This window comes from Bubalus bubalis, chromosome 16 (assembly GCF_019923935.1).
Source record: "Bubalus bubalis isolate 160015118507 breed Murrah chromosome 16, NDDB_SH_1, whole genome shotgun sequence".
In the NCBI taxonomy this organism is placed as follows: Eukaryota; Metazoa; Chordata; class Mammalia; order Artiodactyla; family Bovidae; genus Bubalus; species Bubalus bubalis.
In genome coordinates this window covers 5,198,468-5,215,043 of record NC_059172.1, presented here as the reverse complement: position 1 = coordinate 5,215,043, position 16,576 = coordinate 5,198,468, and the positions used below count along the sequence as shown (strand labels likewise).

General features: G+C 37.7%; 1 protein-coding gene across 1 annotated transcript; it reads left to right on the top strand.

Annotated features, from left to right (window-relative positions):
- Nucleotides 1-10,200: 10,200 nt before the first annotated feature.
- On the top strand, nt 10,201-11,145 carry LOC102390551 (olfactory receptor 10AG1-like). The gene has a single exon (XM_025266385.3). The coding sequence runs from the start codon at nt 10,201-10,203 to the stop codon at nt 11,143-11,145; it is 945 nt and encodes a 314-aa protein (XP_025122170.3).
- Nucleotides 11,146-16,576: the final 5,431 nt, after the last annotated feature.

Sequence of the window (16,576 nt, the reverse complement as noted above, 5' to 3'; positions counted from 1 at the left end):
TTCATGGGGTCGCAAAGAGTCGGACACGACTCAGCGACTGAACTGAACTGAGGTCTGTCAACTTTTCTTCCAAGGAGCAAGCTCTTTTAATTTCATGGCTGCAGTCACCATCTGCAGTGATTTTGAAGCCCAAAATAAAATCCTATGTCACTGTTTCCAGTGTTTCCTCACCTATTTGCCACAGAGTGATGGAACTGGATACCATCATCTTAGTTTTTTGAATGTTGAGTTTTAAGCCAGTTTTTTCACTTTCCTCTTTCACGTTCACCAAGAGGCTCTTTAGATCTTCAATTTCTGCCGTAAGGGTGGTGTTATCTGCATATCTGAGGTTATTGATATCTCTCCCAGCAATCTTGATTCCAGCTTGTGTTTCATCCAGCCCAGCATTTCATATGATGTACTCTGCATATAAATTAAATAAGCAGGGTGACAATATACAGTCTTAATATACTCCTTTCCCAATTTTGAACCAGTTTGTTTTTCCATATGTGGTTCTAACTGTTGCTTCTTGACTTGCATACAGATTTCTCAGGAAGCAGGTCAGCTAGTCTGGTATTGCCATCTCTTGAAAAATTTTCCAATTTGTTGTGATCCTCACATTCAAAGACTTTAACATAGTCAATGAAGCAGAAGCAGATGTTTTTCTGGAATCTCTTGATTTTTGTATGATCTGATAGATGGCAATTTGATTTCTGGTTCCTCTACCTTCTCTAAATCCAGCTTCAACATGTAGATGTTCTTGGTTCACATGCTGTTGAAACCTAGCTTGGAACATTTTGCACATTACTTTGCTAGCATGTGAGATGATTGCAACTGAATGGTAGTTTGAATATTCTTTGGCATTACCTTTCTTTTGGAGTGGAATGAAAACTAACCATTTCCAGTAGGTTATCTGCTATCAAAATGAAAAGAGATCAAAAAAAAAAGTTGGCAAATATGGTTATAAGAGAATCCCTGTACACTGCTGGTGTGAATGTAAATTGGCAGTCACTATAGAAAGCTTCTGCACAACAAAGGAAACTATAAGCAAGGTGAAAAGACAATCTTCAGATTGGGAGAAAATAATAGCAAATGAATCAACTGACAAACAACTAATCTCAAAAATATACAAGCAACACCTGCAGCTCAATTCCAGAAAAATAAACGGCCCAATCAAAAAATACTGGATGCGTGGGGCTGATACACTGGGACGACCCAGAGGGATGGAATGGGGAGGGAGGAGGGAAGAGGGTTCATGATGGGGAACACATGTATACCTGTGGCAGATTCATTTTGATGTTTGGCAAAACTAATACAATTATGTAAAGTTTAAAAATAAAATAAAATTTAAAAAAAAGTAAAAAAAAAAAATGGGCCAAAGAACTAAATAGACATTTCTCCAAAGAAGACATACAGATGGCTAACAAACACATGAAAAGATGCTCAACATCACTCATTATCAGAGAAATGCACATCAAAACCACAATGAGGTACCATTTCACACCAGTCAGAATGGCTGCTATCCAAAAGTCTACAAGCAATAAATGCTGGAGAGGGTATGGAGAAAAGGGAACCCTCTTACACTGTTGGTGGGAATGCAAACTAATACAGCCACTATGGAGAACAGTGTGGAGATTCCTTGAAAAACTGGAAATAGAACTGCCTTATGACCCAGCAATCCCATTCCTGGGCATCCACACTGAGGAAACCAGAATTGAAAGAGACACGTGTACCCCAATGTTCATCGCAGCACTGTTTATAACAGCCAGGACATGGAAACAACCTAGATGTCCATCAGCAGATGAATGGATAAGAAAGCTGTGGTACATATACACAATGGAGTATTACTCAGCCATTAAAAAGAATACATTTGAATCCGTTCTAATGAGGTGGATGAAACTGGAGCCTATTATACAGAGTGAAGTAAGCCAGAAAGAAAAACACCAATACAGTATACTAACGCATATATATGGAATTTAGAAAGATGGTAATGATAACCCTGTATGCGACACAGCAAAAGAGAAACAGACATATAGAACAGTCTTTTGGACTCTGTGGGAGAGGGAGTGGGTGGGATGATTTGGGAGAATGGCATTGAACATGTATAATATCATATATGAAACGAATCACCAGTCCAAATTTGATTCATGATACGGGATGTTTGGGGCTGGTGCACTAGGCCAACCCAGAGGGATGGTACGGGGAGGAAAGAGGAAGGGGGTTTCAGGATGGGGAACACGTATATACCTGTGGTAGATTCATGTGTATGTATGGCAAAACCAATATAATATTGTAAAGTAATTAACCTCCAATTAAAATGAATAAATTTATATTTTTTTAAAAAAAGAAAACAATATAAATGCATTTCAAAAATAAAAATATACAATAATTACTATATGACACAGCAATCCATTTCTGAGTAAATATTCAAAAGCAATAAAATGTCTCAAGAGACCTCTGAACTCCCTTGTTTAATACAAAATTATTCACAATAGCCAAGATAGAAGAACAATGTTTTTGTCAACAGATAAATGAATAAAAGTGGTGTGGTATTATATGCAATGAGTTATTATTCAGTGTTAAAAAATAAAGAAATCCTGGCATGAATTATAACATGGATGAACCTGGAGGACATAATGCTAAGTGAAATAGGCCAGACACGAAAGACATATACTGAATGTAGCGCTTATATGTGTAATATATATTAAGAAAATAGAACTCAGGAATGGAGAGTAGAAATACTGATTGCCAGGGTGAGGGAAAGAGGGAGGTATTGTTCAAAGGATGCAATCTTTCTGCTATAAAATAAGTTCCAAGGGAGGCTTTCCAGGTGTGCTGGTGGTAAAGAATCCACCTGCCAATGCAGGAGATGCAAGAGATGTGGGTTCAGTCCCTGAGTTAGGAGGATCCTCTGGAGTAAGAAATGGCAACCCATTCCAGTACTTTCACCTGGAGAATCCCATGGACAGAGGAGCCTGGCAGGCTACAGTCCATGGGTTGCAGTCAGACACAACTGAAGCAACTTGGCACGTGGCACACAAGTTCTGTGATTCTCGTGTACTTCACGATGACTATAGAGAGTAATACTGTCAACAAAATTTGCTAAGAGAAAAAACAGATGAGGTGATAGATATGCTAATTTTATTTCGGTAAATATTTAACAATTTATAGATATTTTAAATAATCACCTTGTGTACTTTAAATATATTTCAAAGTTACAATTTGTAATACTTTTACATTACAGCTTTGCCAATCATACTTTAATAAAGCTGGAAACAAAACAAAAGCATTATATTAATGTTTAAATACCACTCCTTAATTCCTACCATGACTCTAAAATCTTCAAATTATATGAACAACTTGATTGAACAAGGAAAATTTACCAGAATTATTTTGTTTTTCTGTCTCCTTAAGAAAATCAAAAGTTAATGTAATTTGTGTTATCCTTTACATATTTCATCTCTAGTTTTGAATGTTCATGCCATTTACCCTTGAACAGAAATGCCATCAGGGCCCAGCAGTCAGATTTAGTATCTTTGTGATCAGCTCCAGGAGACTTTACATTCCACGGGAAAGCAGTATAAAGTAGACCTAGACGTGATCTACAGTTCATGAGGTAGTGGCCATATTCACATTTTCACTTCTTCAATAGCAAAAACTTGACTTTCTTCCATAAAAAATGACAGATCAATATTTTTAAAATTTTGTCACAAAATAGTCATATAGAAACATCATATATTCCAATAATACAGATTTAAGGCATTTCCACTTGTCACGATTACTGAACTACCTTTCTTCCCATTGGATCAAAAATAAAAGAGAACATGACAGATGTGATTACTAATTTGGAAAGACTCAATGATGAAGGTATAAATTATTGAGTCCTTCAAAAGTCACATAGTTCTCTAGCTAGATGGTACAATACTTGGAGTTGAATGTGCATCAGCAAATAAGACAAATGCCCTAGAATCAAGGAATTATGACAAGAGAGAAAGTCAGATCATGGAACAAATTTTGGTCAAACTAGCTATTGAATAAAGAACACTACAATAGAAATGTTTAACTTTACTTGAAAGAATAATGGGTTACTTGCCATAGAATGTGACATATCAGCTCTACCTCAGAGATGAACAGGTGATTGGCAGTCAGACCCTGTCACCACTTTACAGGCTGTAAAGTTGTCTGTGTCTCATGAAGAGTATAGCACAACACCTGATCCAGCTAGATATTTAGTGAACACCACAATAAACGTGAAGAGGTGACTCATTGGAAAAGACCCTGATGCTGGGAGGGATTGGGGGCAGGAGAAGAAGGGGACGGCAGAGGATGAGAGGGCTGGATAGCATCACCGACTCGATGGATATGAGTCTGAGTGAACTCTGGGAGATGGTGATGGACAGGGAGGCCTGGCGTGTTGCCATTCATGGGGTCACAAAGAGTCGGACACGACTGAGTGACTGAACTGAACTAAACAATAAATAAAGTGCTTCCCTGGAGGCTCAGAGGTAAAGAATCTGCCAGGAATGCAAGAGATGCAAGATCGATCCTTAGGTCAGGAAGATCCCCTGGAGGAGGTGGCAGCCCATTCCAGTAGTCTTGCCTGAGAAATCTCATGGACAGAGGAGCCTAGCAAGCTACAGTTCATGGGATCCCCAAAGAGTCAGACACAACTTAACAACTAGACAATGGCAACAATAAATAAATAAATAGGTAAAGGCTGACTACATGATGGTAAGGAATCGTTCTGCAATATAGGAGACCTGGGTTCAATACCTGGGTCTAGAAATTCCTTGGAGAAGCGAATGGCTAGCCACTCCAGTATTCCTGCCTGGAGAATTCCATGAACAGAGGAGTCTGGGGGTTACAGTCCATGGCATTGCAAAGAGTTGGACATGACTGAGTGACTGAACTGAACTGAACTGACACAGCCTACCAAAGATTCAGAGCAACAATAAAAATTTAATCCATCTTTTCTCTCTCATTAAGTTTAAAGCCTTTGTGTCGTTTTCCAACTTGACCAACTTCAATAGAAAACTTGAAACTCTGTGTACTATATCCTCTTGTGAAACTGTACTATAGCCTCTTGTTAAAGCTTATTTTTTTCTTATGAATATACTTATAATTAAAGAAAAATCCTATACATGGCATGAACAGAGGGCCATAACTCATAAACAAATTAGATAATGCATGAACACTGGACAATTTGCAAGATATAGCCTGTGAAGTTAAGAAATGGTGCATTAATTAGAAACTTAGTATCCAATGAATTCATACACAGATATAGATCAAATTTGAGATTCTGAATGTCCTATTCAGCCTTTCCCAGCAGGAGAACTGCTCTACTTTCCTAAGATGTCGAGTTTGGAGAGAGAGGGAAAGGGGAGTGGCCAAGTGGCTAGAGGTCCTCAGAGCATATTCCACAGAGAGAGAAACTTCAAGGCAGCACTAATTGACCCAGAGGCTGTCAAGGTTATTTTTTAAGTTATCACTTGATAAACAGTTTATTGAGTTTAAAAATACAGCATGTCATGAAGAGAAGATTCTCCTCAACAAATCAGAGGGAACTTGTTATACCTAAGTTGTACTGATTTAAGCAAATTATGAACTTCAAGCAAAGTTAAAAATGGATGAATTTGTTACTTGAATACATCAGACATTTATATTAAAAAGGCCATATTTTCTGTAATAGAGCAACATGTGGTGATTTTTAAAACAAAAGGTAAGCAGCTATAATTTTGCCCTGGTTAATTTATTATAGCATATTTTTAATTCAACAATCAAAAGAAATACACATTTTTTTTTCCAAAAAAAGATTTGTTTATGAGATAAGTCTTCTGAACCTGAGATATACAGACAGTATATTGAATTTTGATTAACAAAATGGGCTCTGGTGTTACACTGCTGAATTTGGCATCACCTTAATCACACACTAGCTTCTTGACATTGCACAATTTACTTAACCTTTCCTTGCCTCTGGCTTTTTATGAAAATGTGAATCACTAGAGTACCTATTTCATTTATATTGCAATACATGAGATAACAAACAAAGTTAGCACATAATCTGTTTAAATGTTGTTAGAAATAAAACATTTATTTCAGATAATCACACCTCTCTCCTTTCCATTGCTGATCGTCAGTGTTCTTGCCTGGAGAATCCCAGGGACAGGGGAGCCTGGTGGGCTGCCACCTACGGGGTCACACAGAGTCGGACACGACTGAAGTGACTTAGCCGTAGCTGTAGCCGTTGTTATTTAGTCACTAAGTTGTGTCCTGCTCTCTCGGATGCCATGGAATATAGCCTGCCACCTCCACTGTCCATGGGATTTCCCAAGCAAGACTACTGGAGTGGTTTCCATTTCCTTTACTGGAAAACCTTCCCAACCCAGGGATCGAACATGTGGCTCCTGCCTTGGCAGGTGAATTCTTTACCACTGAGCCAACAGGGAAGCCCATTGCTATACTTGTTTCTGCTAAAATAGAAAAAAATGGTAAAGGAAGGACTGAAGTTCCCATGTTGGAATTGCCAACAACGATTAATTGTTAGTGGAGAGAACAGATCAACTTCTGGAAAGAGAATAATCAAAAAAAGTTATTTATGGAGATGTTTCAGATATTAAATAGGATTTGAGTTAGATTTTTAATTTAATGGTGCTTTCTATAACATAGCCTCCTTGTCTCATGTTTTCTTAGTACAACTGTAAGAATTGGCATAGATAAGAGAAAAAATACATTAAAAGTCCTGAAAGTTAGAATGTTTTTTCCCAAGATACTGTTTTTGGTCTGTACCTACCCAGCATAAAGTAATTACTAAATTTAACTCAGTATTCCTGACAAAACACTGCCTTGTACATCTTTTCTCTCCCAGGCTGAGAAAAATTCCACTCCAGGGCCAGATACAAAGTAATTTCCGAAAGAGACAAAAGTTATTTTTAAAATAATAATGATAAATACAATAAGTATGATGATGATCATAAGAAAGAATGCCCTATAGGACTACAACCATCCATTCAAATCATTGTTAACATAGTTGATGCTACTTGCCCCTCAAAACAACTGAGATACATCTTAATATTACTGTATATATTTTCAACTAAGAAAAAACAAGCTCTGGTAATTTAAGTAAAGATATATTACAAGAATATATCTAAGTTTCATTTTAAGTTATTCAATGTCAGAATCTTTGGTCAGTGAGTACTTGAATCTGTTTAAATGGACCACGATTGCTGAGATGAGTAGAAAATCTACATGCATGCAGTTGCCTGTCAAGAAATCCTTATAGATAAGCTGTTCACCTATGTAAGTGCTTGACCAGTTTTTGGAATACAAAACTGAGCAAATATATGAGTGCATTTTTTTTCCTGGAAAATATTTTACTATGTTTTCTTAAAAGTAAAAATAAAAGAATGATTCTGTGATACCCTAAGATATGACAGTCTTCCTCAAGTTATTTTCTGGACCTCCCATAATGCCTTTTAATTCTCACTGCATAGACTCCACACATCCTAGATTTCTGTCTGACTCATCTATCTGAAGCCACACTAATTTCTGAGTTTGTAATGACAGAAACTAAATTCATATTATTTATGCTTAGTGTCCATAGTATATAACACACTTTTTATTTAGCACGCGCTTAGTAATAACAGCTTTCCCCAATAAACTACAATATATATGACAAAATATATATTGATTTACTGCCTCATACATTCAAACAAGGGTTTCCCAGGTGGCTCAGTGGTAAAGCATACTCCTGCCAACGCAGGAGTCGCAGGGAGGAGACGTGGGTTTGATCCCTGGGTCGGGAAGGTTCCCTGGAGGTGGGAATGGCAACCCATCCAGTGTCCTTGCCTGGAAAATCCCATGGACAGAGGAGCCTCGTGGGTTACAGTCCATGGGGTCACAAAGAGTCAGACACGACTCAGCAAATGAAGACACACAGACGTTCATACAAACATCTGTGTCACTGAAAATTTAATCCCCCCTTTCCTCAGCTGGTTTTTAAATGCTATCATCTCTGAAGAAAAATAAAACATATATACATACATAGAGGTATAAAATCTTGAAAGTGTGAGATGGTATGCAAAAGTAGCTACCTAAAAGTGAAAGGAAGAGGAAATAAAGAGCAAAGAGATCAGAAAACGTCAAGATAGAGATGAAAAGAGAAGATTCAGAGAAGCACACTAAGTCTGACTTTGAGCAACATACCATTAATATTTTAACTAGAACTTCTCAGGCCCTTGTTCCCTTCTCTTGACACTTTTGAGCTGTAGACAGAGATGAAACAGGAGGGAACTTCTGCCTTTAGAATTCACTCTGGAAAATTAGTCACCAACTTAAGGATAATTCACTACAATAAGAAGGGAAAAACTTGAAATTAATGAGAGCTAAGAAGTTAAAGTAGAAATGGTAAATATTTGAGTTGTCTGGGTTTTGTGTCAACAGTGGGAAACTGGAGAGCTCCTTAAAAGAAGAGAGGGGAGTTGTGCTCTAAAGGAAGCAAAGGCAAATTAGGGAAATGAAGGTAAAAGTTAAAAAGAATGTATGACAGTGTGGATCTAGGAAATTGCAGCAATCTGTGAAAAAAGTCACAGTTTAGCATTAATTCAGGTTGGCTGGAAATCACAAAAAAATGATTTCGAGGAAGCAGTCTGGTGATGGAGAGACTAAATTTATTTGGTGAAAATGCTTAAATATTAAAAGGAGTTGATTAGAGAAATGGTACACTGCATTTAGCACTGTGTATTTGATAGTTATTCAGATTCAGATATTTAGAATATATATTACTCATTCACAATACATTATACATATATATAATATAATGCATATATTAAGAAACTCATATTTAAAGATAAGAAAACATACAAATGGACATCTTACATTTTGTCTGGCATGAACTCTGAGATTAAATTATGTTAGACATTTTAGTTTCCATTTTTCTTATTTAGTTACCCTGTGAAGGCTATAATCTTTTAGTTTTTGTTTTTTAGTCACTAAGTCATGTCTGACTCTTTTAGACAATATGCACTGTAGCCTGCCAGGCTCCTCTGTCCATGGGATTTCCCAGGCAAGAATACTGGAGCATGTTGCCATTTCTTTCTCCAGAGAATCTTCCCAACCTAGGGACTGAAACTGCGCTCCCCGTGTCTCCCCCACATTGCAGTCAGATTCATTACCACTGAGCCGCCTGGGAAGCCCCCATGATCTTACTTAAGTACTTCTAAAGATCTGAAATTTGGTAAGCAGGTTTATCGGTCATTAAGATTGTTGAGGCACCATGGTAGGGGTGAGGACGTATTCCAACAATTCTTACTGACTTTATGTCAGGTTCTAAACTTCAAGTGAATGTGTGACCCGCTTTGATGTTTTATTTCTAATATTAATTTCTATGATATATTAAGTGGTATATTGCCCTCTATGATGGAGGCAAGTGGAGAGTTCTAATTTTTTTTCTATCTGGGATCTAAGCCTCTTTCCCAGCGAGTGAGTGACCCAGGCTGACCTGAGCTCCATCTTGCAGTTGAGTTTTATGATCACCATGCCCTTTGGTTATCTGAGATGGAGCTCACTTCAAATCAGATGTGAAAGACTCTTATAAACTAATTGCAAATTAGAAGGTGCTAGGCAGAAAAAATACAGCTAAAAAGTGAATGGAGACCAGGAAGGGGAAGTATATTTCTTTAGAGAATGTTCCAAGTTACCTAGAGCTGTTCTTATCCTGAGAATAGGCTACTCTTCATGTCTGCTCTTATTTTACTGTTGTCTGTCTTGCTGTGTTATTCATATATTCAAAATCTTTCACATGAGTCAAAAGAACAGACTCAAGATTTTTTTGTTTTTACATAGTGGAAACAGAGGATATTGGATTTGATATATCTTAAACACAAAACAAATAAAATTTTAAATGGATATATATATATATATATATTATATTGTGTGTGAGCATGCATTAATTCCCTTCAGTCATGTCTGACACTTTGCGACCCCATGTATCCCCACACTCTTCTGGCCATGGGATTCTCCAGGCAAGAATACTGGAGTGGGTTGCCATGTCCTCCTCCAGAGGATCTTCCCAACCTAGGGACTGGACTTGTGTCTCTTACATCTCCTGCATTGGCAGACAGGTTCTCTATATTCTATCAGTGAAGTTAAAATCATCAATTTATTTTAACCCATTTCACTGCTGGGTCCAGTGAATTGTAGTGACTTCTAACCTTTTGTTCACAGATGGGATCCAGAGGACAAAATCCCCCACAGTGGAACCAGACTACATTGGTGGATTTCATCTTGCTTGGCTTCTCTGATATTCCTGACCTACAAGGATTTCTTTTTGGGGTGTTTTTGATCATGTATATGATTATTCTGATGGGAAATAGTCTCATTATCATAATAACCAAGATGGATCCTTCCCTCCAGACTCCCATGTACTTTTTCATAGGGAATTTTTCTTCCTTGGAAATATGTTATGTATCAGTCACTGTCCCAAGGTTATTAATAGATCTTTACAGTCAAAACAGAAATATATCCTTTCTGGCCTGTGCTGCTCAAATGTATTTCTTTCTGGTGTTTGGAGCCACTGAGTGCCTTCTTCTGACTTCAATGGCTTATGACAGGTATGTCGCCATTTGCAACCCACTGCTGTACCCTCTCCTCATGAACAGTAGGTTGTGTATCCAACTGGCTGCTGGCTGTTGGGTCAGTGGAGTTCCAGTGCATATAGTGTTAACCTACCAGATATTCTCTCTACCCTTCTGTGGCGCTAACCAGTTGAATCACTTCTTCTGTGACATACCTCCAGTGCTTAAGCTTGCCTGTGGGGACACCCTTATAACTGAGACATTAGTTTATGTAGTTGCTGTTCTAGTTGTCATTGTTCCTTTTATGTTGATTCTTGGATCTTATGTGAGAATAATTGAGACCATCTTGAAGCTGCCTTCAGCCACTGGGCGAGCCAAGGCCTTCTCCACCTGCTCCTCCCATCTCATGGTTGTGGCTTTATTCTTTGGATCAGGACTCCTTACATATTTAAGACCAAAGTCCAGTCATTCTATGGGAATGGACAAATTTCTCTCTCTTTTTTATACCATTGTCACACCAATGTTTAACCCCATGATATATTGTCTGAGAAATAAAGAGGTTATGGTGGCACTGAGAAAATTTTTACTGAAATGAATTGTAATATGACTCAAAACCGTCACTTCATAAAATTTGTTTCTTATTTATTATAGTCTCCATGCACTAATCTCTGTTCTTTTCCAAATTTTCTATGAATCTTAATTATTATAGATAAGTGATATCATGTCTAGATTAAATAAAGCCTCCTGCTATTTTTAAATAACAAATTCACCCCAAACTCAGTTCGAGGTATTGAAATCTCTGAAATAACACATGGTGGTGTTGGTTTAGTCGCTAAGTCTTATCTGCTTCTTGTGGCCAGGCTGCTTTGTCTGTGGGATTCTCCAGGCAAGAATAGTGGAATGGGTTTCCATTTCCTTTTCCAGGTGATCTTCCTATCCCAGGTATCGAACCCGGGTCTGCTCCATTGCAGGCAGATTCTCTACCAATTGAGCTACGAAGGAAGCTCTCATAGCAGTTATTAATGGTTTTTGTTAGTGTTGTTGCTTTTTAACATTCAAGAACATTGCCTATATGCGTGCATGCATGCTCCGTTGCTCAGTCCTGTCTGACCCTTTGCAGCCCCATTGTCTGCAGCCCCCAAGCTCCTCTGTCCATGGGATTTCCCAGGCAAGAATACTGCAGTGAGTTGCCATTTCCTCCTCCATAGGATTTTCCTGGCCCAGGCACCCAACCCATGTCCAACCACCTGGGAAGTCCCAATGCCTACATATTCTGATTAAATGAGATTGTTCAAGCTTATATCCCCAGTGCCAACATATTGTCTAAAAAATAATAGACTAAAATAATGACTTATAACAAAGTATAGCAGGCCTAGTACTTTTTGTCCCATTTGAAGATGAGCACTTGAACTGAAAATACATCATTTTTTTTTCAATTTCCATTTTTTTAGTTTATTTTTTAAATTTTATTTTATTTTTAAACTTTACAATATTGTATTAGTTTTGCCAAATATCAAAATATACCTGCGTTCCCCATCCGGAACCCTCCTCCCTCCTCCCTCCCCATACCCTCCCTCTGGGTCATCCCAGTGCACCAGCCCCAAAGCCCAGAGATAAATCCACACACATATGGACACCTTATCTTTGACAAAGGAGGCAAGAATATACAATGGATTAAAGACAATCTCTTTTAACAAGTGGTGCTAGGAAAACTGGCCAACCACTTGTAAAAGAATGAAACTAGAACACTTTCTAACACCATACACAAAAATAAACTCAAAGTGGATTAAAGATCTCAACATAAGACCAGAAACTATAAAACTCCTAGAGGAGAACATAGGCAAAACACTCTCCGACATACATCACAGCAGCATCCTCTATGACCCATCTCCCAGAATATTGGAAATAAAAGCAAAAATAAACAAATGGGACCTAATTAAACTTAAAAGCTTCTGAACAACAAAGGAAACTATTAGCAAGGTGAAAAGGCAGCCTTCAGAACAGGAAAAAATAATAGCAAATGAAGCAACTGACAAACAACTAATCTCAAAAATATACAAGCAACTCCTACAGCTCAACTCCAGAAAAATAAATGACCCAATCAAAAAAATGGGCCAAAGAACTAAATAGACATTTCTCCAAAGAAGACATACAGATGGCTAACAAACACATGAAAAGATGCTCAACATCACTCATTATCAGAGAAATGCAAATCAAAACAACATCATTTTTCAAGACATAAAGTGTTAACTTAGGGTAGATATACCTCTGATGACTTCACAGAATGATGGGAAGAAGTAATAATAACGTGTTGCATTTGAGTTCAGAAAGTTTTTTCCAGATTTTCCTTGTGAAATGTGGCAAGGCAGGTTAGGAAGTTTGTTTTTTTTTCACCACAAAACACCTCTCATGTAGACAACACTGGAAACCAGTTTCTCGAGTGAGGAAACTAGACAGTGCTGGGAGATAGCCTCTAAAGCTGCCAGTATAGATGTGACCACAGTGATGAAAAAGGGCGGTGCCTGTATGATCATCAATCACTCTAAGTGTGTATAGAAAGCTGTGAGTCCTATAGGACGAGAATCAGTGTAGATGCTCCTACACACAGCCCTGTTTCTACAAGAATTAGAGAGGGAAGGATCTGGGGATGCCTCCATATACGCTGGTAGGGCACCCTCAGGTACTGGCTTCTGAATATATTCATCTCAGAACACACTACATGCTTAAGGGTATGAAAAGACTGTCTTATTTTATAGGAAAAGAACCATTTCGGAGGTCAGTGTTGGTGCCAAAGAGAGATTTTCTGCAATGGCGAACTCATTGATCTCCTGGGTACAAGATCACTTCTATATCATAACATGCATAGAGTCCATTGAGTCCCATTGAGTGAAAGTCCTTCAGCTGTGTCCAGCTTTTTGTGACCCCATGGATGGTAGCCCACCTGGCTCCTCTCTCCATGGAATTCTCCAGGCAAGAATACTGGAGTGAATAGTCTTTCCTTTCTGCCGGGTATCTTCCCAATCCAGGGATCAAACCCAGGTTTCCCATATTGCAGATTCTTTATCATCTGGGTCACATGCATAGAAAACCTTCCCAAACTTGTTCCTTGGTTTTGGCCATTTAAATCTAATTTTAAACTGGGTATTTCTCTCTGAATATGCCTTTTAGCTCACTATGTATTATTGTTTGCTTTCCAACATGCTTCCTAGTGTTAGTCAGTCATGTTTGACTCTGCAATCCCATGAACTGTATCCCACCAGACTCCTCTGTCAGTGGAATTCTCCAGGCAAGAATACTGAACTGGGTAGCTATTTCCTACTCCAGGGGGTCTTTCCAACCCAGGGCTCTAACTGGTGTCTCCTGCACTGCAGCAGCCTCTTTACCATCTGAGTCACTGGGGAAGCCCCTGGGATATCCTTATCCTTCCTCAAAAATCCAGGTCAGTACTGGCAAGTGAAGAGATCTGTTTTCCTCAGATACTAGAGGGAAAAGTTCAATGATGCTTTGTAAAAATAAGCTTACATTAAAAATATGAATATTAGAATGAAATTTCTTTACAAATGAGGACAAAATGTTTTACAAAGACTAATAGTTAACAAAGGAATTCAGAGCTTTTAATGAGTAGATAAATTATAGGGCAGATTGTTTAGAAGTGAAGTACCACTATGAACATAAGTGTGCATATATCTTTTCCAACTATAATTTTGTTTGCATATATGCCCAAAAGTAAATTGCTGGATCATATGACAATTCTATTTTCAGTTTATAAAGGAACCTGCATACTCTTTGCTCTGGTAGCTATATCACTTTGCATTCCCACCTACAATATAGGAGGGTTCTCTTTTCTACACACCTCCAGCATTTACTATTTGTAGACTTTTTAATGGGCTTCCCTTGTTGCTCAGTTGGTAAAGAATCCACCTGCAGTATGGGAGACCTGGGTGTTTTCCCTGGGTTGAGAAGATCTCCTGGAGAAGGGAACGGCTACCCACTCCAGTATTCTGGCCTAGAGAATTCCATAGATTATATAGTCCATGTGACCACAAAGAGTCGGACACGAATGAGTGACTTTCACTTACTTACTTAGACTTTTTTGTGGCCATTCTGACTTATACGAGGTGCCAGTTAATTGTAGTCTTGATTTGCATTTCTCTAATAATTAAGAAATTCGAGACTTTTTCATGTTCCTGTTAGCCATCTGTAAGTCTTCCTTGTTGAAATGTCTATTTAGGCCACCTGTCCATTTTTGGATTGGGCTGTTTGTTGGTGGTATTGTTATTGAGCTATATGAGCTGTTTGTATATTTTGAAAGTTAAGTGCTTGTTGGTTGTATTGTTTGTAAAAATTTTGACCCAGTTGGAAGATTGTCTTTTCATCTTGTTCATACTTTCCTTTCCTGTGGAAAAGCTTTTAAGTTTTATTAGGTCCAATTGGTTTATTTTTGCTTTTATTTCTATTGCTTTGAAAGAATGACAAAAGAAAACGTTCCTATAATTTATTTATTTCTGTAAATATTCTCTCCTTTCATATGGACACCTAATGTAATTTAGTTCACCTGTGACTTGTATATTTGATATCAAAAACCTGTAGTTAATCCCCATGTAAGTTAAGAATCACAGACAATTTCAAAAAAATAAATGCATATGTGCTCTGAAGCATATAGTAATTCCCATTGGCTATCTATTTTACATATGATAATATAAGTTTCCTTGTACACCTGTGGCTGATTCATGTTGACATTTGGCAGAAACCAAATGTAAAGCAATTATCCTTCAATTTAAAAAACTCAATAAATTTTAAAAAAGAATAAAAAAGAAAAGAAAAAACAAACGCAATCTGAAACCATGAAAAAGTTTATATTTTCATATAATTGCCCTACTTGCTCAGGTAGAGTTTCTTCAATCAGTGGATGTAGTTAGTGTCCCCTTCTCATTTATTTCACTCAAGAAATGAGCAGGATTAACACAAGAATGCAATAAATTCCTTGCACTAAGGTTGAAAAGCATGGCATCACCGACTCAATGACACAGGTTTGGGTAGACTCCAGTAGTTGGTGCTGGATAGGGAGACCTGGCGTGCTGTGATTCATGGGGTCATGAAGAGTCGGAAACAACTGAGGGACTGAACTGAACTGAACTGAACCAAAAGACCTCAAAATTATCTAATTACCTTTCAAGGCCCAACATGTAAAATATAAGTAGAGTTGCTAAGTTTGTTGGGGGCCAGCCATAATGAGGTTGAAGACATGTTACATCAAATTCTTATTTATTTCATATTCTAAACTTCAAGTGAACATATGACTTGCTATGATGTTTTATTTGTACTATAGACTTCTGTGGTATATCACATGGAATTTGCATGATGATGGCAAGAACATATTTCTTATTTTTCTGATGAAAGTTTGAGTCTCTTTCTTACAGAGTGGTCTGGAGAATGGTGGTGGTGGGAGAGGGTGGTGCTGAACGGGGCCTGGCAGTGGAGTCTTAGTGATCACACTGCCCTTTGATTATCTGAGATGCAGCTCACAAGAGAAACATCAAAGAAAACATTAAAAAAAACATATAAAAATGGAAAATTAAGACACTCAAGGCAGAAAAATACAAATAAAAAGCTAACAGAAACCAAATTGATCAGGAAAGAGAAGCATTTTTCAGAAGAAAATGCCCCCCATTTCCTACAGCAATTCTTATCCTGAAAATAGGCTACACAACATTTTTTTTTTTTTGCTTTTGTTATTTTCTATTTACTGTTACTCATAAACCCATAATCTTTATTGTGAGCCAAAAGAAAGAGTCTAAGATTATATTCTATTTTACATTGTGGTATTTTAGGATGCTGCATTTGATTTATTAACAAAAATACCAAAAAAAAAAAAAAAAAGGTAGCTATCATGTGAATTAATTTGAAATCATCAAATTATTTTGTCCAGTTTTTCTGCTGGACACTGTGCATCTGAGCGACTTTAAGCATTTTATTCACAGATGGAATTCAGAGGGTAAAATCCACCAGAGTGGAACCAGACTACA